Genomic DNA, 13471 nt, shown 5'->3' with positions numbered 1-13471 from the left:
TGTACGCCATGTATCCTGTACTGACTGCAACGTAAATGCATCCGCATATAAATGCTACAGTAAGAGTTAGTCACGTAGTATAAAAAGTGAGAAAGAGCGCTTATTGTTACGTTAGTGACGCTTGTCACATGTTTTTTTATTGACGTTTGTGACGTTTTTTCTGTAGTTGTGTTACGTTGTTCCTGTACGTTTTACTTGGTTTACTTACTTATTTTAAGCCCGACTTCTCCACATGGACTGTTTACCTGCATGCAACCAAAGCCTGCTCGAACGTGATCGGTCAAAACTACTCGGACTACAAGCGGACTAAAACCTGAATTTTTCCAACACCAACATTTTGTCCCATTGCCTCCAGATTCTGGATTCATTTGCTGAATCTGTACAAGGTTCAGTGATGTCGGTTCACAACATGCTAATGTTAAAAAAACAACAACAACAGGACTCTGGTGCTTCTCACTGACGGAGTGACAGAGCGATCATATAATGACTGCAAAGAATCTAAACACGTCAGTTTTTGGCGATGCTTCACCTGTTACCAAACAGATAAATAGGTTTCATGTATTCTTTTGGATCAAATAATTGAACAAAGTACAGAAAATGAGATGCTGTGATACAGACTCTGGTGCTGCTTGTGTGACTGCAGTAGTGTTTGAGTATCATTAGCTTGCCTGCTTACCCATTAACAAACACGTCACGTTACGTTACGTACGGGTTACGTTGTTTCTGTACGTTTTACTTAGTTTACTTACTTATTTTAAGCCCAACCATGACGTTTTCCCTTACCTAACTGCGGACTTTGCAAAATCTAAAATGCGTACTCATGACGTGTGTAATGTTGTGGTATTTAAGCCCAGTTGCACAGCAGTTCGTGAAATAGTCACGAAATGTAATGTATTGATCCGTGTACATAGACACAAATTTCACATTTATTTCGTGATGGTCAGCACAAAATCAACTCGTATGCAATCAACATAATTGTGAATGGGGAAGTACAAAAGCAACAACGACTCTGCGTAGGGAGGAGGTCGGGGTGGATGGGTGGGTGAAAAAAACAGAACTTTCGCCCAGGAGACCACTATTGGTGCCCCGTGTGAGGCCACAAGTCAAAGGTTATTTATTTGTCACATAACGTCCATAAATTACAGCACTTCTGGAGTTATTTTAACCTAAACCAGGATACTTTCCTTAAGCTAACTAAGTAGTTTTTTTCAAGTAACTTCCGGCGTTATTGTTATAAGTGGGCATGTCTGTAAAGGGGACACTCGTGGGTACCCACAGAACCCATTTTCATTCACATATCTGGAGGTCAGAGGTCAAAGGACACCTTTGAAAATCGTTGCCGTAATTTTGGAGCGTTATTTAGCCTCCTTTGCGACAAGCTTTCTTTCCAGTTTGATATGATACCAGTATCTTCACTTTAGCTTTAAAACTGCCCGCAACAACCTTAAACACGCAAGTTGCATTAATGCGTTAAAGAAATGAGTTGCATTAAAACAAATTTGTGTTATCGTTACGTTGCGTTAACTTCGACCGCCCTACCCAAATAACATTTTAATGTCAGGTGTAAAGAGGGTCTTATTTCACTTTTTTATTATATACTCATGTTGTTTTTATCCTAAAATATCCAGCGTCAGTGATGTCTGAGACTTTATTAATTCCTTTTAATGTTGGTTAGGTAGCTTTTTCAATATGATTCTATGCATATTTAACAATAAAGGTACTGCAGCTGGTGATGCTGTGATTTTTGTAACCTGAAGCTGATTGGACGGCTCCTCTATGGACGCGACCATCAGCCGAGTGTGTAAATTGTGTAAACTGTGTCGGAGGAGAGAGCAGGTGCTTCGGCTCGGCTCCGCTGTGTTGTGTGTGTTGACCTGCTGTCTGCGCTGGAAAGCGAAGAGCGGTGCATCCCCCAAATTAAGGTCTAGACAGACAAACATTCCAGTGGAGCGTTGCTAATGCTTCGGCTGCTGCATCGCAAACCAAACGCTCCGGGGGTCTGGTGGTGGAGGGTCACTGCAAGAAATGTTGATTTGTTTTAGTTTTCTACAGAGGCGTCTTGAATGAAACACTGAAAGTTTGACCCTCCGAGGAGCTCGGCTCGGTTTAGTCTCTGCAGAGCTGTGATGTTTCTGTGCTGCACCACAGAGAGTCGCCTGTCAATCAAACTGTGTTTACACGGAAGCCTTTGATTCCTCCAATCATCACATTGGGGTGTTTGTTTGAACAGAAATGCCTCGTGTATAAAAAGCTGTCTTTCATAATCCATTTAGATAAAATATGAAATTGCATTTTTTTATTTTTGCTGCATTTTTTTTTTTGATATATTTGCACACTGTCTTGTCGATGTGATGTTTATTAGTTTCTAAAAGCATCTAGGACATTGAACTTCCCTGTTAAACCTTAAGCTGATACATAAAATATATTATTATCAAAAATGCTATATTAGCTTGTCGTGAAGGAGGATGAATAACGCTCCAAACGTTTACTAAATCTTGCCAAGGACAAACTGTCATGGCCATTTTCAAAGGGGTCCCTTGACCTCTGACCTCCAGATCAGTGAATGTAAATGGGTTCTATGGGTACCCACGAGTCTCCCCTCTACAGACATGCCCACTTTATGATAATCACATGCAGTTTGGGGCAAGTCATAATCAAGTCAGCACACTGACACACTGACAGCTGTTGTTGCCTGTTGGGCTGCAGTTTGTCATGTTATGATTTGAGCATATTGTTTTATGCTAAATGCAGTACCTGTGAGGGTTTCTGGACAATATGTGTCATTGTTTTGTGTTGTTAATTGATTTCCAATTTTTATATTTATTTATTTATCTATCTATTTATTTATTTTTTATCTATTCCATTTTTTCTTTTCCATTTTAATTTTTTTTCATCAAACGTCATCTATTTATCTATTTTTTATTTTCTATTCTTATTTTTATATGTATTTTTGATTTTCCATTTTTTTTTTTTATATTTATTTTCCTTTTCCTTTTCAATTTTTATTTTTTATATTTATATAAATATAAATTATATAAATATATAATACTATTTATACATAAGTAAGTACAAATACTACATATACATTATACATAAGTACCTGTGAGGGTTTCTGGGCAATATCTGTCATTGTTTTGTGTTGTTAATTGATTTCCAATAATAAATATATACATACATTTGCATAAAGCAGCATATCTGTCCACTCCCATGTTGATATGAGTATTAAATACTTGACAAATCTCCCTTTAAGGTACATTTTGAAAAGATTAATCGTGATTAACTATGGACAATTATGAGATTAATAGCGATTAAATATTTGAATTGATTGACATCTCTAAAATAAATAGATATTATATGTTTGAAAAGGCGTAGGTAGAAGTAAGTACGTCCTACACCACTTATATAGCTTTAATAACTTAAATAATGAACTTAATGTTTATCACAAATGCGCATAAATAATCATCTTAATATATAAAACAACATAATATTTATATATAACATATATACTCAAATATATAACAAGTTTGTTTTTACAATTTACAATTTACTATATTTGTTTAGTAGTTTTTTTTTTAAATGACATTTATGTCATCTCTGCACATGTGTTTATTAAAAAATAAAAACAACAGCAACTCACAATAACTTTAATTTTGTAGCTGGCTTTTCTCTAGAATGTTCTGAAATACAATAACGTTTAACCAACATTTACATAGTGAACTAATCTTATTTGAATACACAGTTGAAGTTGCTTTTTATTGTTCTGACCACAGCAGTATAAGTGAACGGCTCAGGAGGACATTTTTTGCAGTGTGGGCAGTGGACGAGGGGTCGGGGGGGACTGCAGTGTGTGTTTGCTCCACTGGACATGGTCTCTGGTTTGGACAGCTGAGAGCCAGCGGACTCAGTGTCAGATTAGCTTTGAAAGTCATTAGCGCAGCTTGATTTTAGCCGAGAGCTGAAGCCCTCCAGCAGCTCGCTGACAACTTCTATCTTCATACTTCATTCAGATTGAGTTAAAGCTGCACTAGGAAACACTTTGTCCTGCTTTTAGTGTCGCTTCTGGTGTTTACATGTGTTAACACGTTGGCTACCAGCTGCCCATTTACAAATCCAGTCCAGCAGACAGCAGGTGATGCTGATGTAAGTCCAAACTTCTCTCTCTTTTAGCTCTGTTTTTGGTCTCCTCCACCAACTCCTGAGGGAAATATCTGTCTCTTTAGCTGCTAAATGCTCCACTATGTTCACCAGCTAGTCTCTAACTGAGTCTGTCTGCTGTTTGCTGAAGAGCAGGTAGTGTACTGTGGCTTTATCATAGCCTCTCTGATGAAAACAGATGCCTGCTGCTGCTGCTGCTGGAAACACTCAGACTGAACCACAACAGGAAAACTATGGACCGTTAAACCAAACAGCTGATGCTGAAAAACTCTGTGGAGCTGACAGGAACTACGTTACTATAAAGGACCCTTCTCACATCCATTTTAACCCTCTGAGACCCACAATAGACCCGTTTTTGTTTTGTTTTTCAGGGCGTCTGTAAGGGGAGATAACAGGTCAACAGTAGATGTCACACAGAAGTGGTGTACATCATCTGAAAGCTGGGAACCTGAAGATTAATTTGAGATACTGCACAGCACTGTGTGTCAAGATGTTATAGTCAAAAATCTGAATTAATTAAAAAGGCGAGACTCGTGGGTACCAAAAGAACCCATTTTCATTCACATATCTTGAGGTCAGAGGTCAAGGGACCCCTTTGAAAATGGCCATGACAGCTTTTCCTCACCAAAATTTAACATAACTTAACCTAAATGTATTTAACCTCCTTCTCAACAAGCTAGTATGACATTGTTGGTACCAATTGATTCATTAGGTTTTCTAGTTTCATATGATACCAGTGTCTTCAGTCTAGCTTTAAAACGAAGTGATTTATTTTCTTGCTATCAGTCAAAGGACAGCATCTTCTTCCTGTTTTATGCTGTAAAAAATCCCATCCAATGCACCACAAACTGTAAAATACATCGAAAAGGCCACAACGTCAAGGGACCACTCTGAAAATGACCATGACAGCTTTTCCTCGTCATAACGTAGCCTAACTTTGGAGCGTTATTTATCCTCCTTGCGGACATGCTGGCATGATATGGTTGGTACCTATGGATTCCTTAAGTTGTCAAGTTTCATATGATATCTTCACTCTAGCCCTAAAACTGAACCTGCAGCCTCTGAAAGATGGTGAATTTGGTCGGGATCGCGGGTCTCAGAGGGTTGTATCAAAATATTGATGAGAACAGCTCTTAAATTCAGCAGCCTCTTTCTGCTTACACATAAATAGAAATACAACAGAGTTCGGAGAACAGAAACGTGGCTCTGTGTTCTTACAGCATGTTGACAAAAATACCAGGCCCTGATTGGTTCCCATTAAGGTGGCCTGCTCGGGGCGGGGCCCCATCTCGATCCATTACAACCAGCCCAGAGCTTATCAGATCCGAACCCCTTCCAGGAAACATGACGCCGTAAAAGCTTTTCTGTGACTTCTTAAAGCCTGACCGTCCACTCCACTGCATCAACAAAGCTCTCAGTGTGGCGCTGTGTGTGTGACTCAGACTGTGTGTATTGTTTTTATTTGTGTCTGTGTGTGTGTGTGTGTGTGTGTGTGTGTGTGTGCGTGCGCGCTGCACTGATGCACAGTTTGCGTGACAGCAGCGGATCGATGCGGCGTCCATGTTATTCTCCTCTCAGCGGGCTCATTAGCCGAGCCGCTAACATCCAGTCTTGTCAACTGAAATCCATCAATCGCTTTGCTTCCTTTATATCAAAGTCTCTTCACACTGAGCTCCAGCACTCAACAACAGGAAGTACAAACACCTTAGTCTGTTGTGTGTTTTCGTGGTCCAGTGATTGATGAAGGTCAGCTAGAGGTCACTGCTCGATAACTCTTAAAGTATCCAGAAGAGACTTTCATGTTTGGCCCAACAGCTGACAACATCTTTCAGTCCAAACTTAAAGCCAATAACATTAAAACTCCACCATTCCTGCTGTGAGTTAAGAGCCCTTCCTTTATGATGAAGCTGTAGAAGCTCATGAAGCTCTCACTGAGCATCACACACACAGAGAAACAAGTCCAGCAGCATCACTAGAGGCAAACAACATCTCAGCACGCTAGAATGCTCACAGTGACAGTGCTAACATGTTGATGTTGAGCATATACAATGTTTACCATGTTGTCTGTGTTAGTTTAGCGTGTTGGCATGCTAACATTTGCTAATTAGCACTAAACACAAACTGAGGCTGATGGGAACGTCGTTAGTTTTGCAGGTATTTGGTCATAAATTAAAGTATTGGACAAAATCTGAAAGATTATGGCCAAAATAATAATCACGATATTCTGATCAATACTGAGATCACAATTATTAATCAAGAATATTCATTGATTTTTAGGAGGAAAATATTTTTATTGCAATTTCACATTTAAATAATCAGAGCGCTGCTTTCACTTCCATGTTGTGCTACATTTCAACCGTCCAAAACTCTAAATGTTCTCCTTTTACTTTGTTATTGTCATCTATAGTGGTTATTTGCATAAAAAAAATCGGGAAATAAATAATTGCATTTTTATTTAAATAATTGCTTTGATTTAAAAGAATCTTGGAATTAGTAGTTTAATTTAGTTAGAGCTAGTGTTAGGAAGTTAAACAGGTCATAATTCTCTCTCTATTATCTATTTAATATCGCTGTGAAAACATCTCCTTCAAACAACTGGATTTATTCAAGTTTACATTTTACAAGTTTACATTTGAACACGTCATGATAGAGTTTTAAGTTACTTTTGCCTAATATTCATTTTTACTGAGTAGAGTCTGAACACACCATAATGTAATCAATGTTTTTTTTAAGGTTGTTCCTCTGCGGCTTATTTTGGACTTACAGTTGTGACAAATTGCAGCTTTTTGTCTTCTTCACTTGAACTGAAGAACTTCCACATCGACGACATGTTGTTGACATGTGACTGTGCCGCTGACGTAAAACCATCATGTGGCGGCTGCACATGTGTGTGACCAGCAAAAAAAACAGATATATGAGACCGCTTCGATCGGCTGCTGATTGACAGTACATCTCAAGCCGTTAGTTTAGGAAGCACTTGATTTATGCAGCACAGTTTTCTATGAGAAGAGCACGCATTTTAAAACGTCCATATCGCAGTCGTTCATGCTCATTGTGGGAAGCCAAAATCGTGATTGATATTTGATTAATTGTGCAGCCCGAGGATGATGGCGCTATAGAGCAAAAGTCAGGGGATCACTTGGCACCATTGTTATTTGTACCAACCCAGTATATGTTGAGAACATTTTACTGGAAAAGTGGAAATCTTTTAGTTGCTGCAACAGTGAGCACCCAAATCTTTATTCTTCTAGGAACTTTGATTATCTGTTGCAAATTTCATGGCACATCCATCAAATAGTTGTTGGAATATTTCAATCTGACCCACAGATGTCAACCTCGCCAAAGTCAGTAGGATTCATCCTCTGCGGAACATGCATGTTTCTACAAAATGTCATAGTTGTTGAGATACTCCAGTCCAAACGACAGAGCGTCATTGCAAACCTGTCTCATTCAAAAGAACACATTGTTCCCAGTTTAAACACTCTGGCAGCTCTAAAAGCAACCGGCACCTCAGGCAGTTTTCACCTTGTGTGTCTTTCGTCACATCGTGGACTCACCTGTCTCTGGTTCTCCGTCTCGAGTCGCAGCCGAGCCTCGATGCAGCGCCGCGTCTCCAGGAAGGCCTGGCGCTGAGCCCGGTCAGACAGGTAACTGATGAATATCCCAGCAGTGTTCATACACAGGAACAACACGGCCTGGGCCGCTACCTGAAACACACAGAGACAAACATCACACATACTGTACAGCTCTGGATTGATTTGTTTCAGTTCACAAAGCCAAGTCGCCAGCGAGTCAGTGACTGTAAACAGAAAAATAAATCTAAAATGAATAACAAATGGCCAACATGTGTCAAAGTAGCATTTTAAATTAAATATTGTGGTGCTGCAAAAGTATCCTGGCCTACATATCATATTCATATTCAGCGGTTTGTTTCGGTTGACGGATACGGAACGGATATGACATCACGTTACTCAGACTACAACAATAAAAGAGGTAACTTCTGTCTACCTCCACATAGACTCAAATGAAGCAAATATATCGATTATGGCATTAAAAGATCTATTTTAAAATCGTAAAAAAAAAAAACATGATGTGTAGGTGAAAGGATTTTTTCCCCCACCCCTAGTTTTAAAACGAAAACGTATTACGCTTCGTCCGCACTGGGAACATCAGGAGCGTGTTCCAAGTGGCGGCTGCGTTGCGAGGCGGCTGCGTTGCGTGGCGGCTGCGTTGCGTGGCGGCTGCGTGAATCATTCGTCGGGTGTGTCTGCTGTGTCTGCTATGTCTGCTGTGTTTCTGCAGCTGCTGCTGTCAGCTCTTTCTTTCTACAGAGAGTTTGCCTTTCATAATGGCCATTTCATTATAAATGTCATTTATATTTATTTTAGACAGAGAAAGGTTGAGAAATGTGTGGTAATTTGTAAATAATAGTAATAATCCACAATTAAAACTCCGTACTATATTCATTCATGGAGCTCTCCAAGTCACTGCATGTTCTATAACACTGTCCAGCACATATTTCAGAATAAAAGCCTTGTCTTAACAAATGAAGGAATTCTGTTCACAGAAAAAACACTTGAGGGCTTTTATTTTGAAGTGAAAGCAGGAAGTGTTGATTTAAAAAGAAATCTTTTACTCTTGTGTTTAATTTTTTCATCTCTGTAACATATTCTACAGATACAGACATTTAAACTGTAGTAATGTTGCTGGTATGATGTCAATGTACAGTCAATAATAGGCGAGACCTCAAATCTCTAGAAGAGACGGGCAGTGTGGCTGCTCTAACCTGTTAACACGGACACCGAAATAAGAAACAACAGGTAACGCAGCCGCCACGCGCTCCTGATGTTCTCTGTGTGGACGAGGCTTTAGTGTGGATATATCCTCAGTAGATTTCCCGAGCAGATCCAGGAAGCAGCAACAACAAAACACATTGGTGACTCAGAAAAAACATGGCTGCCCTCCTTCAATTCTTTGAAAGAAGACTGTAGAAACACTGAGGGGTTTTCATCAGCCCTGATCCTGTAAAGTGGAGAGCAGTTGGGCCCATTAAAACCAGCAGAAAGCACAGCTGATGTAACACTGTGCAACAGGACCGTCCTCCTCAGCTGCACGGGGGATTTCACCACCAGCAGCACCTCCTCCACCTCCACCTCCACCACTTCCACCTCCACCCGGCCGGCTTCCTCCTGCCTGCTGAAGCTACATATGACGCAAGCAATGATCAGTTTAGAAGAATGAAAGAGTGTTTATTTATGGTACTCTCATGGGGTGAGGCATGTGTGTGTGTGTGTGTGTGTGTGTGTGTGTGTGTGTGTGTGTGTGCGTGCGTGCGTGCGTGCGTGCGTGTGTGTGTGTGTGTGTGCGTGTGTGTAGTAAATACAGTCAAAGACAGGTCTGGACAGGCCCTGAGAGCATCTGCTACCGTCTCTAGTGTCTCCATCAAAAGGTCACTGAGGACGGTTTTTATTGGCTCTCACAATGAGCAGACTGTTCTGTATCTGCAGGTGGCTGATAAGGTTGTCGATCAATAGCAATAAGTCATGATTACGTGTCCAGGTGAGGAGATTTCTGGCTTTTAAAATACAGTATGTCCTGTGAGGCAGAGCTGGATTACGAGGCGGTCACTGTGAGCTCTGGGGTCTGGGCTTTCTGGGAATGTGGACCTCTACAGCACAGAATGAACTAGCCTGATAAAAGGCCTTACAGCGATGGACTCACTCTGTCAGAATTTAGTTTTAACACCTTCTTTATTTCAGATTTGAGCTTATATTTCTACTTTTACGACAAAGCAAACCCAACTCAGTCGCCAGAAAACATGCTAGCATTTCTGCAAACCATGGATACGTAAAATGATGACGTTTCTGAACCAAAAATGCAACAGTCTCACGGAAGTACGTGAAATAGTCACGAAAATTAATCTATTTGATTCGTGTACATAGAGACGAATTTCCCTTTTTTTCGTGCCACTCAGCACGACTTTCATAATAACCCAAACCAGAAGTGGCGTAATGTAAATACTGAAGTCACATGACAAATAAATAAACGTTGACTTCTGGTTTCACACGGGACACCAACACCGGTCTCCTGGGCAAAATGGTGCCTTCAAATGGGCTCGTGTTTACCGTGTGTACGAGTTGGGTCCATATGAACGCCCCCTCATGGCGTATTCACGACTTGTGACATGTCTGTTTCATATTGACAGAAATGGTGGAAGTTATTTTTTCGGCGCATAATAAGTTAATATATTGTCATTTTAGTCGTATGTTGTTTTTCTTGGTAATTTTATAATATGTCTGAGAAAAATGTTGATATTCCCAACGACCTCATCTTTCTCCTCTGTCATTACGCCTTTGCATTTACTTCATTATGTTATCTACCCACTAACGTGCTAAATCGTTATCCTCTGTGGCTTCTAGACGCCGACAGTAACGTTAATATTGCCGTTGCTTAGCAGCAGACTTAACCACTTGAACGCCACACATATTGTGTACACGACTTCCCATGTTGTAAACACAAGCTCACCAGTTTCATTTGAAGGCACATACTAAAGTCCTGTGTTTTTTTGACCCGCCCATCCACCCCGACTTTCTTAAGCAACAAGTTACGTGTTGCGTCTGTTTTGTAACCAGGTAAATAAAAAAAACACATCTAGAATCTGCCTCTAATTCTATCATTTTGGATTTAAAAGCATTTGACGAAATTAATGAATTGAGTTTCAAGTCTTTCTGCAATATATTCCACGCCAAGGATACACTTTTTCCTAATGTCTGTACAGGACAGAAAGCATAAAGAAGTCAGATGGTAAAGATAAAGATGACAGGTGCAACAGAGCTAAAAGAGGGGGTCTAATCAGGCAAGATGAGTGGAAGGGCCTTCATCAAACTGTAAATTCAAAGTTGGAAGCACACTTTTGTCTAATAATCTACCATTATAGCATTAAGATTTGTACATTTATCACCATATTTGCTGATTCTTGTCGGTCTGACCCAAACACATTATCCACCACCACGGCCGCTACAATAGAAAAACACCCCGCTACTTCCAGTATTAATCGTAAACTGCAGATTTATCCGTTATTAGCGATGTTTCCCACGCAGATTGAGCCGTTTCAGATGACAAAACGCATCTTTGATGACATAATTCCACGCCAAGGATACAAATTTTTCCAATGTACGTACGGGACAAAAAGCATAAATAAGTCCTGTTAAACGTTGTAAAGTGTCCGGTGCTGACAGGTGCAACAGAACTAAAAGAGGAGGACTAATCAGGCAGGATGAGTGGAAACACCTGAGGAGGAGGATCATGAGTGTTCAGAGGTAGGCCACTAGAAATACACCAAAACAGGAAACTGTAAGCACACTTTTGTCTCTTATAGCCCTACCATTATTCTTGTCTGTCTGACACAAGCACATTATCCACCACCACTACAGCCGCTACAATAGAAAAACTCGTAAACTGCAGATTTATCCGGTGTAAGCGATGTTTCCCAGGCAGACTGAGCTGTTTCAGATGACAAAACGCAGCGTCGGTGACTCATTTCTGCTTCTAAAGCTTATAAAACAACCTGCTTTCCAAGAATAAATAAATGTCAATGCAGGTTTATTATTCCAGGATTCAGTACAGTGATATTTTTCTCTTGGATTACTGCTTTAATTAACGTGAGAACGTGCCTCCTGTTTGTCTCAGCGATAAAACATCTGTAAAAATGTAAACACATTAAATGTGTATTTAAATGCTTCTCTTATAGTTCACTAGTCTCATTAGCACGAGGCAAAACAAAGTGATGGTGATTAAATGTTTCATCGCTTCCTGTCTGCCGTCTCTGTGTTTTTTTTTAGGGAAGAGAAAGTGCTCTCTCTCTTACACTCGAGGCACGATTGTGTCACAGCTGATAAAAACCTCAAACAGACAGTTCGGCGTCCTCCGTCGCTGAGAGAGAAAAGCTCTGAAGTGCTCCGCCGCTGTTTTTCCTCTGCAGTAAAATTGCTGCACTAAGAGCACATTTCAAGAGGAAAAGATTGAACATGAAGAGGGAGTTTGTCTGATTCTCGGCGCTTTGTGGCGAGCATGTTGACATTTTATGAGAGGGGGTTTTCTCCCGACGGCGGCCTCTGCATCGCTGTGGATCGATGTTGGAGTTAGCGGAGAGGAGAGTCTGCTGGTTAGAGCCGTTAACTGAGTATGCCGTCAATACTCAAATATTTGCCGGAGATTCTGGCGTTAAACTGAGACAGATCCTGAGTACGGCTGGATACCATACTGATAATAGTTTCTGTACCAATACCAAATTTATGATTTGTTTTATGTAACAATCCTGGAGCCTCCAGCCTGCAGCAGACACCAGAAGTCTCGTAGTCTGACTTCTTTTTAACTCGACGCATATTCTTTTACTTTTCAAACTTGTAGACTTGAGTTTCCTCCCACACCGAGCGGCTGTCCCTCATGCCGGGATCAGACTACAGGATATTTTTGTCTTTGACGATGGTCACCATGTCAGATCTAGCGATCACAGCGCCATAAACTCTTGCAGTGTCTTGGTCGGGTGACTGGCAGGACTACACGTATGACCACGACCAATCACGGAAAGTCGTATTCCACGATCATGCGCGAGTTCAGATGCATCGGGGAGGCGGTTGAAGCAACTGGCGACAGAAGCGTTGTGTGTGATGCTGGCGGTCTGGTGTTGCGAAAAGAAAAAGAAAAGAAAGAAAAAGGGTTGTGGATGCACTCCTGGGTGGCACAGAGAGGACGGGACGGGCTGTCCATACTTTAATCAAGTTCATTGTCCCACCTGACAGCAGCAACCTCACCATCCCTCCTCCTTTTCTCCATGTTTGTTTATTACCAAGTGACCTGACTGCAACCGCGCGCTGGAGAGAGCACCTGATTGGTCAACGCAAAGGAACACGTCGTTGGAGATGTCACACTAGGCGTGTCAAGACGAAACATTCTGACAGGCTAGACTTTTCCTCGGGGTGTCGTGGGGCGTTCCAGACGTGGCGTCGGTTGTCGTGAAACTATGACACACTACACCAGATTAGAGGATTGATTTTCGCTTGCCGGTAACAGCAAGCGGTCTTCCGTTCGCCAAATTTCCCCACTCCGCCCGTCGGACGCCGATGGGCACTGGGTTCTTCCCTCTTCACTCGCCACCACTGAGGGAATCCTGACAGGCTGCACCTTCCCCTTTTGTGGGCGTGGTTTCAGCAATGGACGTATTAGGAGAGGTTTCAGGTTTCAGCGTCTCAGAGCAGAGAGTACTGATGATTTTTCCATGATTTTGAAAGTTAATTATATATACTTGGCGATTTCT

The 13471-nt window shown here is 41.1% G+C and overlaps 1 protein-coding gene across 2 annotated transcripts in view; it reads right to left on the bottom strand.

Annotated features, from left to right (window-relative positions):
• Positions 1–13471, bottom strand: part of adcy8 (adenylate cyclase 8 (brain)) — a 91749-nt gene that overhangs the window by 52909 nt on the left and 25369 nt on the right. For both annotated transcript variants that reach the window (XM_074650011.1, XM_074650012.1), the window contains exon 2: positions 7713–7862. In XM_074650011.1, the coding sequence (XP_074506112.1) occupies positions 7713–7862 (150 nt within the window). The remainder of the gene's footprint in view (positions 1–7712; positions 7863–13471) is intronic.

Source organism: Sebastes fasciatus, chromosome 11 (genome assembly GCF_043250625.1).
Source record: "Sebastes fasciatus isolate fSebFas1 chromosome 11, fSebFas1.pri, whole genome shotgun sequence".
Classification (NCBI taxonomy): Eukaryota; Metazoa; Chordata; class Actinopteri; order Perciformes; family Sebastidae; genus Sebastes; species Sebastes fasciatus.
The sequence above is the reverse complement of the archived record's forward strand: the minus strand, read 5'-3'. Positions and strand labels throughout refer to the sequence as shown.